General features: G+C 45.6%; 1 protein-coding gene across 2 annotated transcripts in view; it reads right to left on the bottom strand.

Annotated features, from left to right (window-relative positions):
* SFXN5 (sideroflexin 5) overlaps window positions 1-15,175 on the bottom strand; it is a 1,158,373-nt gene that overhangs the window by 645,147 nt on the left and 498,051 nt on the right. For both annotated transcript variants that reach the window (XR_013606958.1, XM_078674489.1), the window contains exon 9: window positions 9,778-9,843. Coding sequence is in view for 1 of the 2 variants with exons in the window: in XM_078674489.1 (XP_078530615.1) it covers window positions 9,778-9,843 (66 nt within the window). In the remaining variant the exon portion in view is untranslated. The remainder of the gene's footprint in view (window positions 1-9,777; window positions 9,844-15,175) is intronic.

Genomic DNA, 15,175 nt, shown 5'->3' with positions numbered 1-15,175 from the left:
GATCTCTCCTCTGCATTAGAAACCAGAGACTCAAAAAAACGTTGGTCCCTGGTAAATAATGGCACAGGAGAGGCCAGAGCTGCCGTGGAGCCAAATATTGCACCATCTGTCTGGGAAGCTCACTTTGGTAAACTCTATCAGGATACTGCATTGCCCACCAACGAAGTGGCCACTGACGATACACTCACCCCTACAGTTGGCTTGGAATTCACTCTTGGTGAGGTGATTGGTGCAGTACAGAGACTGTCAATGGGAAAGGCTCCGGGTTTGGACAGGCTGCCTGGGGGATCTCTTTAGATAAATCCTGAGGTCTGGGGTCCGTATCTCCTTATTTTGTTCAATGCCATTCTGGGAGGTATGGAAATCCCCTGTACTTGGCTGGGAGCAGAGATAGTCCCAATTTATGAAAAGGGCTCCCCTCTCCTCCCTGCCAATTACAGGCCGATCAGTCTCATAGACGTCCCCCAAAAACTCTTCTCCCGTCTCCTGCTGGACCAGCTCCTTGATTGGATGGAGGCAAACGATATCCTTAGTCCTCTCCAGGCTGGCTTCAGAAAAAACACCTCCACCATGGACCAGATCTTCCGCCTCATCCTCCTGTATTGGAAAACGGTGAGGATTGAGGGGGGAGGCTATACATGGTGTTCGTGGATCTGAGGTCAGCCTTTGACCTGGTCCCACGGAAAAAACTATGGGAGGTTCTAAGGGAGTTGGGTGTTCCTACCCAGCTGCTGCATGCCATAATCAGGCTCCACGATGGCAACTATGCGCAGGTTAGGTGTGGGAGGGACGGAGCGCTTTCATCGAGGTTTCCTGTTCTCAGAGGGGTGAGGCAGGGTTGCGTCTTGGCGCCGACCCTGTTTTGTCTCTTTGTCAACAGCGTTATATCCTACCTTGATGACGTTGAAAACAACGACGCTCCACTTCTGGCAGGCAGGAGGGTGCCAGCTATAATGTTTGCTGACGACACCCTCCTGCTCTCCAAAAGCCCAATGGGGATCCAAAGGATTTTGGATGGATTTGGTCTTTTCTGTAGACAACATGGTCTAGAGATCAATACAGAGAAGACCAAATTCATGATTTTCAATCCATCATCAAGGAGTAGACCCAATCCCACTTTGGGGACGGCCAGCCTGGAAAGGGTTGCAACTTTTCAGTATCTGGGGGTAACTCTGCATGAGAATCTGTCGTGGGACCTCCAGATACTGAAATCAAGGTTAAAACTGACCCAACTTTCCGGTGCAATCCTGAAGGTTGTAAATACCTCAACCTACAAACCAATAAGCCCGGCACTTGAACTCTATAAAACGCAAGCCAAAGCAGCTGCAATGTATGGCAGCGAGCTATGGGGGTACAGAGCTGGACCAGATCTTGCCAAAGTAGAAAACACCTTTCTTAGACGCCTTCTAGCCCTCCCTCGCAGCACTCCACTGACTCCCCTTAGGCTGGATGTGGGTTTGGTCCCTATCGCTGCTGAGCTGGAGTCTAAGCCAGTAAAATTCTGGCACAGGCTCTGGTCCACCAGCGAGCTTGAACATTATAGGAATGATCTCACCCACGTAATGGCCGTGAACCATGGAGATAGAATCCCATGGCTGACCTTCGTTAAGAAGGAATTATATCGTTTAAAGCTGCCTGAGCTTTGGGAGACTCCAGAACTGGGTTGTCAGAGGTTATCCCGGAAACGCTTAGCCCAAACCTATAAGGAAAAAAGCCTTGAGTCACTTATGACCTCGACTACTAACGGCACCCTTACCGAACGCTTTTTGCAATCCAAAAATTCCTATGAATTTGAGGCTTTTATGGACATTATTTTCCCAATACAAGCTAGAAAATTGTTTGTTCAGTGGAGGCTGGGTACTTTACCTATTAAAATCTTTACTTCAAAGTGGCTTCCAGGGGAAGACAAGACCTGCCCGGGTTGTAACTCCCATGATGAGGAAGAAACCCACCTTCTCTTCTTTTTTCCTGCATACTACAGACCAAGGAAACATTGGCTGGTCCCCCTATGCAGGAATTTGGGTTTCAGGAGCCACATAGAAGCCTATAGAGTTTTGAGAACTAGTACTCTGCCCCACATAGTCTTTGCCATGGCCAAATTTATTATGGCTATGTGGCGCATTAGGAGAAAACTGTTAAATACTTAATACCTCAAATCATGATTTTGTTTTTAAATATGGACTGTGTTCTTTTTAACAATTTATGTATGTTTTCCCCTTGATATGAAATGTTTTATCTTTTTCCCCATCTTGTTTGAACGGCATGTAATTACTTTATGTAATGTGTTTCCAAAATTGTTGTTAAATGTATATTTATGTATCTTTTATGGTCTCATAGACCGAAATAAAGAATTTTGGATTGGATTGGATACAAACATTCACATAACCAGTCACTCGCCCATATATTCACTGAGACACCTAATCACTCACTTATACAGTCAGTCATGCAACTACTGAATCATCTATACAGGCACTCATACACCCACTGATTCACCAATACACCTTGATATATATATTTAACACTCAAACGTTTTGAAAAAACTCACAGTCACCGGATAATGTCACCAGTGATGTCATTAGTGTTGTCACTGACCATGTCATGAGTGATGTAATATGTGAGGTCATAAGCAGTATATTGTGGGCGTGTGAGTTATAGTTAGCTTAGCTAACTATAACTACTGAATTTCACTGGTTTTGTATGAGTAAAACCTGGGCCTAACAATAATGTCCTTATGACCTTTGTTTTTTTTTCAGTGAATGAAAATAACACAAACATATATAAATTTATCTCACCGTAGTAATCCACAGCCCCTAAATCCATACCCACCCTAAACCTTAAAAATAACCTTGCCACCTAAAAACCCACACCCACCCGAAACCCTTAATTACTCTTGCTACTCAAAAACCCAAACGCACCCCAAAAATACCCTTGCCACCCAAAAATCCACACCCACCCTAAACTCTAAAAATACCGTTGACACCCAAAAACCCACAACGACCATAAACCCTAAAAATGAACCATGCCACACAAAAAAATACACCCACCCTAAACCTTAAAAATACTCTTGCCACCCAAAAACCCACACCCAAGCTAACCCCTAGAATTAACCTAGCTACCTAAAACCCACACCCACCCTACACCCTAAAAATACGCTTGCCACCAAAAAACACACCCACCCTAAATTCTAAAAATACCCTTGCCACCCAAAAACTCACAACCACCCTAAACCCCAAATATACCCTTATCACCCAAAACTCCACACCCACCCTAAAAATACCCTTGCCACCTAAAAACCTACACCCACCCTAAAATACAATTGCCACCCAAAAACCCACACCCACACTAAACCCTAAAATTCCCTTGACACCCAAACACCCATTCCCACCCTAAACCCTACAAACCGCTTTGCCCTTTCATATACATATATAATACATTTAGCTGCGAAATACTTACATTTTTGTGGTGAAAGGCATACTCGTTGTAAAAATATGTGTGATAAAGACGCATGTGTTGTAAAGTCTGCATTGTAAAGGCATGCAAGGTTCCGACCGCATTGTAAATGCTATTTCCCGCCTTATTTTAGATAGGGTTCCTTATAATCAAGTTCATGGGGGGTTTATTAAGACGAGCAGGGGTGTTTGTAAAAACAGTATATGGTTTCCCTTACAAAATGGGCCCAAAGCCTACTAGAAAAGATACATTTTTCATTATGCTTTTCTTACAAAAAAACACATGTGCAAGATTATGTGTATTGGGAAAAAGCTACCATTATGAAATCAAAACAATATGCTTTTATACAATTGTTGTAGAAAATGCGGAAGGACAACACTCAGCATCTTCAATTACCAGATAATAAATGAAAGTAACTGAGGCCCTCAATACAATGGCGGTCAGACCAGAGGGCAGGTGTCCGTCCGACAATGAGTCGGCAGTCCCACTGTTATATTCCAAGGTTAAGCCCATGTAACCAAGCAGTTTTTTTCTTACATTGTCCTAGAAAATAACATTTCAGCTGTGAACTTTTGCACACATTTTCATGCACGACAATATTGGATTAGTTTCTCTGAAACTACTCTGTTTACACATCTAGCTTCGCACAACATTATCACAATGCTTAAACATCATGTACTAGGCCTCTCTACGCACTAGGTACAAAAGTCTTCCTGTCTTCATCCACGGGGCGAAAGGGCTATCTGCATATCCATAACATCGCTAATCTAACACCGCAAGGCTGATTTCTATTATAAATAATGAGTATCCTGATGTATTAGCAAAGGAGGAAATTCAGCTGACAACCATGCTCCTTGCACGCTGAGGATTCACCAGGCAGAGGCCAGACATCCTGTGAGGGGTGTCCAGTTTGTGACTAAAACGGGGTCCTTCGTTCTCGCCCACCAGGGAATGGGGTTGGATCATCCTTTGGGGGATTCTTGGCTCCTCATCGACACACACTCTAGGTAGACTTAGAGTAGGGTTCGCATAGTAGGAGTACGCTTGATTACGGCCTTGTTTTATATGTCTGCATATGTAACTGCTTTAGCACCATCGTACAACTATATCTCCTATTTATGCTCTTGGTGTCATAGTCACTTGTATCCGCTTGTGTCTATTGATCATTGCAGCACACGTATTTTATACAAGAATAACGTTGGTTCAATAAACATATTGAAAATGTCCCACAGTGTGTTCTTTTTGTACCTCGCTGAGAATAAGTAAGCCGAGTGTCTGAGCAAAAGGTTCTGTACTGTTTCCTCAATACCTAAGTGATCAGACTTGCCATGTTCAGTGGTTGCATGAAACCATTCGCTTCGTGGTGAGGTTAGGGGGGCTTATGGTGGCACCGTGAGCTAGCTGGTCTATAAGCCAACATACCCTGCAGGGGTGTACGGAATCAGTCTTGGCACCAAGCCCCTAGTTTATGTTGTCCGAACAATGCGCAGATCCTACAGATTAGTGGGAACTAAACTACACCACCTGCCCAATGAGGAAAGGACTGCTAGCATGGTGCTTGGAATGTGCCCTTAGGACTGCAGCTTGCTCTGCAGCCCAGGAAAAGGGCTGCAGCACAAGCTGCAGTACAAATAGGCACTTTCAAACATCCATGCACTGTGTACCAGGCATACGGTGCATGGATGTTTGGGGGGCACCACATGTGGCGCCCTGGCCACTGGGCAGTGGCCCAGGGGGCACGGGGTCCTGCTTGGGGCCCCCAAAGTCCCTTTACATCTGCCTTTACATGGTGCTGGGACTGCCATGCAAAGGCTGAGGGAAAGTGACATCGTAATCCCCATGGCAGTGCCTGCGCAGACACCACCTCCATTGTAGAGATTACAGTCCAACCAAGCCTGTCAGAAGCCTTTCCGCTCGATCACTGCTCTCTGACGGCCGGTATTGTAATCCGGTGGTCGAACCGCTGCCCTGGATGTCGGGCAGACCGTCATCGACGGCCTGTCGGTGGCAGTCCACCCAACATCGTAATGAGGACCGGAGTTATGCAATTAAAGCTAAAGTGGTGTACACAGTGGAAAGCACATTCCAATGGTTCAAAGGAATGCTTGCCCAGAGTACATAAGCATCCACCAGAAAAGCATCCAAATATAAATCTGGATAGAACGCTTGACTATTGCAAAGTATCCACAGATTTCACAAAGAAATAAAAACAGGTGTACTTAGGTGCTTTCTTTCGTGTTAGAGGGACACATTTCATTACCAGCGTTAAGAACTTTAAAAGCAGACGGAAATGGAAACAGAAAACACTGCTATGCTCTCTTCTCCGGCTAATTGACGTACAATGTTCATGTCCTGGGTTCATAAGTTTTGTACCGTCGGGTCCAATGGGAAAGGTAAAGACTATTAGTTTTGTTAAAGTACAGGAATGTATATCAATAGATAAATGTGGATAAGGGCCACAGGGGAACAGGATTTCAATAAAACCCCTTTTTTGTTATTGAAGAAGAACATAGCACAGTGACCATGAATTATGTGTAGACAGGGTATTGTTTGATGAGATGCTCAGACCACTACAAAAAATTTAACTCTGTTTTTCTAAATCTTTTAAATTTGTCTAGAATCAGTCCTGAAGAAGGTTCAAATACAGGATACCGAAACGCCGCGTCGACTTGTGATTCTTGTTTTTTAAAATCTTTTTATGAAATGTATAATGGTTTTTTTTAAAAAATTTTTTGTATATTGTATTGTGAATATAAAATAAATGCATAACAGAGCTTTAATGAAATCTTTTGTGTGGTAAATATCTTTTATTTATATATTCTTTTGTACCATTGTCAACTGTGCTTGCTACGTAATTCATTGTTGGTAAAAACTAATGCTTGGTGTTTAAGAAAAAATATCTATGTCCCAAATGCGTTTAGATAATACTCCCCTGTATACATAATTCTCTGAAAACCTGGTCACTACAACAATAGAATTGAGTTGATATATATACCTTGTCTCACTAGTTCAAGGCTGCGTTCATAGATTGTGATTGTTTGAACTCTGTAACTTTACCTTTCCCGCCGGAATGAACGACATGCTAGCTTTTGGGTAATATACTCAACCTATGTGGGCTCTTTGTTGAGGGGACGCCTAAGTCTTTTTCAAGAGTTACTATTCCCCCCAGTCCCCTATTAGCTGTGGTGGGTGCCTCCTTTTTATCTGATAGGTATAATATTCTACAGTGTACACGAGGTTAGATCAAAAAGTAAGAAAGAGAAAGATAGAAGCGAGAGGGGGGGGGGGGGAGACGTGGGAGGGAGGGGAGAGGTAGTCCCCTACTGTGTGGCGAGGGCATATGGGATGATTGAATGAGGGTAGGTCTCAAGGCGTGAGACCTGTGGGAGCGGTGTATCACTGGTATTTGGGAGCTATGGAGGGTCCACCTTTTCGACATATAGGTCGAGAGTGTCCCATTGGCCCGCGAGCGCAATGAGTTGTGTATTTTTTTTATACATGATGTTGTCAGCGCCACTGGTGGTGCATAGGAAGTTCAACGCCTTTTTTTTTTAAGGGACTTCTGTGATAGATTTCCAGTGTAGTAGGACTGTTTTGAGGTCAAGTAGAAGCGAGTCTTGTGGGGATAGGCGTATTTGGGAAGGTGAGCCTCTAAGCCAAGCGTTCCGGTCAGTAGAGGCAGTGAACAGTACATTTTAAAGACGTCTGGAATGGTTTGTTGTATCTTGGACCATAGGGGGTAAATCATTTTACATGTGGAGAACATGTGTTTGATTGATCTGGATGATTCCTTGTGACGCCAGCAAATATCTGATTGTGCGCTCCCCAGCTGGTGTAGCCTAGATGGGGTCCAGTAGGATTTGTGCCTCGACCAAAATCCAGACTGTGCAATGGCCAGAGTCATTTTCACCAGAAAGGGAGAATGCCAGATTCCATGGCTCGGAGAGTCAGAGAACTGTGTGATCAGCTCTTCTGGTATTGATGGCCGCCATTTCTTTTTAAGTTTTTAATGAGGTGTAGTTGTGGAGGGTCTAAAGGTTCATAGATGTGAGATGCCACATTACCTATTCTTTTGAGTTTCCTTAAAACGTCGGGAAGGTCTGGATTGTGTTGTTTCAGGAGTTTCATAATAGATTTATTTTTTGTTACATTTTTTATTCGGTTGGCGGGAGTTTGTACTCAAGTCAGCAAAGGGGATAGGGTTTAGTGTTGTACCTAGGTCTCCAATGGAGTTGGGCCTTTTTCAACCCATTGTTTCCAGAATAGGATTCTGCCTTCTAGTTTGATTTTATGATTATGCCACAAAGAAGCTATGGTAGAGTTGGCAAGGCGGTTGGGCAAAAATGTATCAAGGTATAGAAGGCCTGCTACCGTGTCTGATATAATGGGCTGAGAGTGGGCGGTAGGCCGTTTTATTAGGCCGCAGACAGTTATTATGGATTGTAGGGGGCGAGAGGGGATTAGTAGATGGGACTTAATTTGCAGCCCGGGCGTCCGGCCTGGGGTTGGGGGAAGAAGAGTCTATGGTTTGTTGTTTGTTTTTTTAAGTCTGTTTTTATTGATATTTGTGGATTAACAAACGTATTTGATTTGTTCAACCGGCTAATCATTATGTTACATATTAGTTGGGTACATAGGCATTACTGTACTTTTTATCAAACATAATCTCTCTAACACTGTGGTTCATTTGCGTTTTGCCCTTGTGTTAATTGCTTTCTTCCAATTCAATGCGCTTGGTTCATTATTTCCTATTTTGCGGCAGTCTATGGGTTTGCGTCATGTTGCCAGTCATCTGCTGTGTATTTGGGCATGCCTGGTGTCTATATTTCTACCTATGTTTGAATTTGCACGTGGCTAAGCTGTGGAGGCGGATTATAACTAAACCGGGACAAAATAATACATCATGGGTATGGAACATGGGACTGGCTCCTGTGCACCCACCCCAGACCTCGCCTCCTGGTTGATGTTAAGCGTCATTGCGTTCTGGTGGCGATTACTAGTGTGTCATGGGGCACGCATATGGGCGCGATTCTCCCCATTTTGTTTCCTTTAGGGGTCTATGTGGGTCAGGTCTCAGCTTCCTCTGCATTCTTTGCGGGGGTGGGGGGTCAAAGCAGCCAGGATTGCATCCCAGATAGTGGCGAGAGGGACCTTTCGAAGTCCTAATGTGTCCGTGGCCCAGGTAGGCATAGAGTTTCTCCACATTCCTATGATTGTGGGGTCAGGGGGCTTCCAGCACTTGGTGATCAAACGTTTCGCCACTGAGTCTATGGTCTTGTTGAGCCACCAGTTAACCTGGGCTGCTTGAAAAGCCTGCTGATATCTATGGAAGTCAGGCATGTTTAGGCCCCCTCTGGTTTTGGTCAGTTTTAGGGTGGGATCGGCAATACTAGGCCTCTTCCCCTTCCAAATAAAGTTTGGCATAGCCTTGTCTAATGCATGAAATAAATGGTTTGGTAAGTTTACGGGGAGCACACTTGAAAGAAAGTTGACTTGGGGGGCTGTCATCATTTTCGAGAAGTGCGCCATGCATCACCAAGTTAAGAGTTTGGGGGACCTGGAGGATAATAGGTCAATAATTTTTAAAAGTCTTTTACTCTTGTTGATTGCGACGGAGGTATGTAGGTCTTTCCCAAACCAGATGCCCAAATACTTTAGCACCTTAGCTTTCCCTTTTAGGCTGGAGCCGTCAAGGATCGAGGGGGTACAGTGAATCTTCATTGGGAAGATTTGCTTTTTAGTGCAGTTGAGGGTGATTTTCATAAAGCGTTCACAAAGAAATTAATATAGAGTTCCCAAAAAGCAAACCGTTGTGGAAGAATACAAGGAGCCACCTAGTGAGGTGGTAAACAGGCTATGCTCCACGGGGGGGGGCTAGCTCAAGCTGGACAGCCTAAAACAGAAAGCCAGCAAACAGAAAGCAAGCAAATTTGAATGACAAAAGGCAAAGCCAATGGTAAGCAGTGGGCAGAAAGCATTCCTAGGTCAGCTGCTAGCATGTCCCCAACAAGACAGCTATCCTGTCTGGTAGGCTTTGCCCTAAAAAATAGCATGTTATGAACGCTGATTCAAGATTATTGAACCATAGAATACGAGTATTTATGAAATGAACAGAAAAGAAAAGCCTTGGCCACCCTTCTTTGACCGTATTTAAACAGGACCAGTAACCTTGCGCGGCTGCTGTGGTGGTGGCAGGTTGGCAGTGGACTCATAGAGAAGGGGGGCCCACAGTTTATCTTTCCAATGATGAGAGGCAGTCAGGGATTGAGAAAGGGAGCACACAACACAATCATTTCCCATAACAGTGAAAATGAAAGAGTTACTCACAGCAATGGAGACAGCACTTATCACGGCTCCCAAGTAGCCCTGGATAAACTTCGACGTTGGAGAAGGCTAGAATCACAAAATGAACAATGCTTTAGCACAATACACATTTCTACTAATATATACCTATTTTGTATTTCATATATTTATTTGTAGCATAGAGGGGGAGTACAAGATGGCCGCCCAGCCTTGTGGTTCGTCACCTGCTCCTCCTTGGTCTGGTTGCGATGACGCATCAGGGGACACCAAACTGCCGAAGCAGCGGAAGCGTCGGCGGAAGTGACGACACGGTCGGGCACAACAACCGGTGGGCGCTGCGCACATAGAGTGGGTTCCAGGCAATGTACGGAGGCTTCACGAGACAAAAGACATGAGCGTCCCGCAGAGGCAGGGGCATACAAAATACAACCTCTACTGCAGCACTGGCGCTACAGAAGAGAAACTCTTATGACTGTGCAGCAGATTAGCTCCGTGTAAGTGCCTGAAAAAGGCAAAAACGCAAAGAATACCCACTGAACCAATAGAAACATACTACAACTTTATTTTAGGAGCGGTCTAGCCACACTTACCTGTCCACACCTTGCATGTTTTTCAGCTGCCATGAATGTATATACTTTACATAAAGTTCGCGCTATATAAAATCACATTCAATAAATAAATAAAAAAAATAGCGGTTTGAAACATGACTAGGCACGTCGAATGGCCTCATTTGAACCACAGGAAGAACTATTGTCCCTCAGGGAAGAGAAACGGGTGTCCGCGGCAGACGTCAGCTGATGGAAGGGCCAGTGCTCCGAGGAGCCTCCGCTAACAGGGGACCCTCTGAGGGGCCCGGCTAGGCCCTGCGGTGTGGCGGGTGATTGAAGGCTTCGTCATAAACTTGTTGGGCAGCGAGGTGCCTGCAGTGGCATTTTTCATCCACTCGGGCTGAGAATGCAAGTCCGTATTGATCTCACTGTTCATGGATTGTTCATTGGGAGGCATCAGGCCAGTACATCTTAAACAGAGCTCAATACTCTAATGGAGCAGGAGACAGGTCAGCGTAATCCCTAAACCCTAAGTAAACCAACATGATCCCTAGGCCCTGTGTAAACCAGCATAATCCACAGGCCCTGTGTAGACCAGCATGATCCCTAGGCACTCCGTAAACCAACATAGTCCATAGGCCCTGCATAATCCAGTATAATCCCTAGGCCCTGCGTAAACCAGCATAATACCTAGGTCCTGCGTAAACCAGCATGATCCCTAGTTCCTGCGTAAACCAGCATAATCCCTAGGTCCTGCGTAAACCAGCATAAGCCCTAGGCCCTGCGTAAACCAACATAATCAATAGGCCCTGCATAAACCAGCATAGTCCATAGGCCTTGTGTAAGCCAGAGTAATCTGTAGGCCCTACATATAACAGCATAATCCCTAGGCCTTGCGTAAACCAGCATAGTCCGTAGGCCCTGCGCAAACGAGCATAATCCCTAGGCCCTGCCTAAACCAGCGTAATCCCTAGGCCCTGCGTAAACCAACATAATCACTAGGCCCTTCGTAAACCAGCATAAACCCTCGGACCTGCAAACCAGCATAATAAACTAGCATAATCCATAGAGCCTGCGTAAACCAGCATAATCCTTAGGCTCTGCATAAACCAGCATAGTCCTTAGGCCCTGCGGAAACCAGCATAGTCTGTAGGCCCTGCGGAAACCAGTGCATTCCCATGGCCCTGCGTAAACCAGCATAGTCCATAGGCCCTGCGTAAATTAGCATAATCCATAGGCCCTGTATAAACCAGCATAATGCCTAAACCCTGCATAAACCTGCATAATGCTTTGGTCCTGCATAAACCAGCATAATCCCTAAACCCTGCGTAAACCAGCATAATGCTTTGGCCCTGTATAAACCAGCATAATACCTAGGTCCTACATAAACCAGTAGAAACCCTAGGCCCTGCATAAACATAGGCCATTCTTGTTTTAACAGGACAAAATACGGTTGGCTTGTTGTTTTTACACCCAGCTTTGCCATGAAGTTACTGAAATCTAGTGAACGTGGAACTGAGATGTTAGAAGCTATGTCACTAAATCAAAAAAAAATAAAAATAGATACTTAACCTCTGCATAGTCCCCTTCACACCTTATGTGCCGGTTCTGAGGATGACGGAATCCCCACCCTCCCACTCCTCCCCGCTTGGAGCTTCGTCTACCCCGTGGGCAACTTCCGGTGGAATTTTGTGCTTTGATCCTCACAGTGGCAAATGCCAGTAGGGATCAGTGGATCAGCATTGATTCCTGCACAGCATACGCCCATTTCAGATTTATTTACACATAGACTTTTCTGCAGGTTTTACCAACCGAAATATGCGTGCGAAATAATACCAGCAGCAGGTTTTTACATAAATGATTGTTAATTCCCATGCAACGCAAAAACTCCTGTTTCTGCTCCCATTGGGTTTTTAGTCAAGCTCATAATGAAATGCTTGTTCTCCTTGATCTATCGGCGGCCTTTTACACCATCTCTCATCGTATCCTTTTGGATAAGCTTCGAGAGGTTGGTGTCAGAGGCATGGCCTTCAAACGGATCCAAAGTTATTTGACCGACAGAACACAATGTGTCCAGCTGGACTCCTTTGTGTCACATACCACTCTGGTGGATAAGGGGGTCCCACAGGGATCCATCTTAAGTTCCACCTTGTTTAATATATACGTGGCCCCCTTAGCCTCAATTATCAGGAGCTGCAGGTTTGGGACTACATCGTACCAGACGACATGCAGGTGATAGTCCCTATAGAGGCAGACCCGGCAGCGACCAAAGTAAAGTTTAAAAACTCTATGTCTAACATAGCCCTATGGATGAGCAAGAACTTTCTCCAGCTTAACTCCATCAAAACAGAGATACTGCGGTTTGGTGAAGCTGAGGAACTGTGGACCCCAGAATGGTGGCCAGCAGAACTAGGAGTGGCGCCCTGCCCTAATAGATGGGCCAAGGACTTAGGCACTGGAATCGATAATAAACTGAAGACGTTGTCAGGCACCTGCTTCGGAATAATGCAGATTCTTAGAAAGATCTTCCCGTGGATACCGCTCATGGCAAGAAAATCCCTCATACAGTCGCTCTTGGTTGGGTTACAACATGCAGATCCGTCATAAGCCAGGATTCACCACCAAAGTTTGGTAGTTAAACGGGGAGAGCTGCTGCAGCCGGGCGTTGTGCATGTCTGTGAGTGTGTGAATGTGTGCACATGTGTGAGTGCTCACAGGGGATGAGTATGTCCTTGTATATGTGTGTGTCTACTGTCTGCCTGCTTGTGTTCACATGTACTGTGGAGAAGTGTGGCTCAATGGTTAGAGCGGCAGACCCTGATGCAGAGGTCTAGCCCAGGACCAGGGTTAGACCTCTGCATCAGGGTCTGCCGCTCTAACCATTGAGCCACACTTCTCCACAGTACATGTAAACACAAGCAGGCAGACAGTAGACACACACATATACAAGGAGATACTCATTCCTTGTGAGCACTCACACATGTGTACACATTCACACACACTCACAGACATCCTTCTCCTTCCTGGCTGCCAAGACCTGGAACTCACTCCCCACCCACCTCCGCCGTACTCAGAATCACATCTCCTTCAGAAAAGAACTGAAAACATGGCTATTCGATAAACAGTAAACCCCTCCCTCCAGCGCCTTGAGACCCTCTGGGTGAGTAGTGCGCTTTATAAATGCATGAACTTGAACTTGGGCTCAAAAATTCCACGGACCTGATAATTCTCGCCTCGGTGCCTATTCCAATCATGGAGTCCCACTCTGCACCTCTGGGCAATAGCTTGCTTAATTTCCACAACGGCCCCCACAACGCTAAGGATGCCTGGCCTCCACCTTGGGGGTGCCCAGGAGTGGACACCTCACAGGGAAAGCCAGGATGGATTCCACAGCGGTATTCGTACAAGCGCCTTGAGACCCTTGCGGGTGAGTAGTGCGCTATACAAGTATCAATTTACATTTACTTTGAGTGGTGTATGCCAGCAGCAGGCACTTGGCTGGGCGGGTGGGTGGCACTCAGTGGACAGAGGGCTCCAGCTGGGTGTTTTTTATGTCTGTGAGTGTTTGCACTTGTGTGAGTGATCACAGGGGATGAATATCTCCTTGTATATGTGTGTGTAAGCTGTCTACCTGTTCGTGTTTACATGTGATTTGGCTGGTGTATGCCAGCGGTGGGCAATTGGATGGGTGGCACTCAGTGGAGTGCTGGGGCTCTGGCAATGCAGTCATCTACTGGGGGCATTCTTGGCAGCATTCAGGCATTCCCTGGAAGACCAGTGGCCACCGGTGATATAGTCAGGACACTTTGATGACGTTCTATCTGTCCTGGCCTATCAGTGGCATATCTTCAACATTTAGAGGGGCACACTCAGCAGCACATTGGCAATCCCGGGTGTAATAGTGCTTCACTCTTGAACCCTAGTGGCCATTTGGCAAACAGTGGCCTTTCCAGACGTATGGGGGGAAATCGTGGCAACATTCTGGCTGCCCCTGGCATTATGATATCACATCCTTTCCATAAAATGAGAGTTCTTGGGAACTCTCCGGCTTTGCTCGGTGGAATAGAGGCCCAAATTTGTCTAATGGCACTGAAATTATTATTGGCTGATTATCCACGGCATAACTGGCCACTACCTGACATGTTGTGGGCATTACAGGCAACATTCTGGCTATGACTGGCACAACCCCAGCCCTCCCTGGCAGAAGGTGGGCATTCTTGACAAAACATTTCCTATAGGACGAATCCTGCCAACTCCCTCTAAAGGACTCTGGGTTTCCTCAACTCCCTCAGTTTTACCCGTGGCAGACATTTAAACACCACTACTTTCAAAGTTCACTCGCCACCAGTGACGTCACAGAATCCACAGACCACTGCACACGGGGCCGGCGATTACACACTCTACTATGACGCTATGTCTAAAGAGCCGCATAAGTAGCGAGTGCAGTTAAAAAACAGTATTCCCCTATTTGCAAAGAACAATTAGAACAAATATTTAACATGTAAGCAACACAACATTAAGGCCGAGAGGTGTAAAATGGCGTATATGTTGCACGGGAACCTAAACAAGTATTAATTTTAATTTTCTTTTTGGTTTCGTAGGGGAATTATGCTGCCTTTTGGCTGCTCCACTGAGAAATTAACAAAAAGTTATGGATGGATTGTAAGAAATACTTTCAGCCGCTGGTAATTATTTTAGGCCACATTCCCTTCCGTCGTTTTCTTTTTTTGTGTCACACAGTGCCACTTCAGGAGAGGGTCTGCCTTTGGATTATCAAACATGGCCATGCTCTAAAAGGAACAGTCCCACATGAACCACCAAGCCATGTCACCTCTGAACCGGAACAAAAGCTAGCACAGTCCAGCTTCGGCCTT

Source organism: Lissotriton helveticus, chromosome 2_1 (assembly GCF_964261635.1).
Source record: "Lissotriton helveticus chromosome 2_1, aLisHel1.1, whole genome shotgun sequence".
NCBI classification, from domain to species: domain Eukaryota; kingdom Metazoa; phylum Chordata; class Amphibia; order Caudata; family Salamandridae; genus Lissotriton; species Lissotriton helveticus.
Note: the sequence above shows the minus strand (reverse complement) of the source record. Positions and strands in the feature narration are given on the sequence as shown.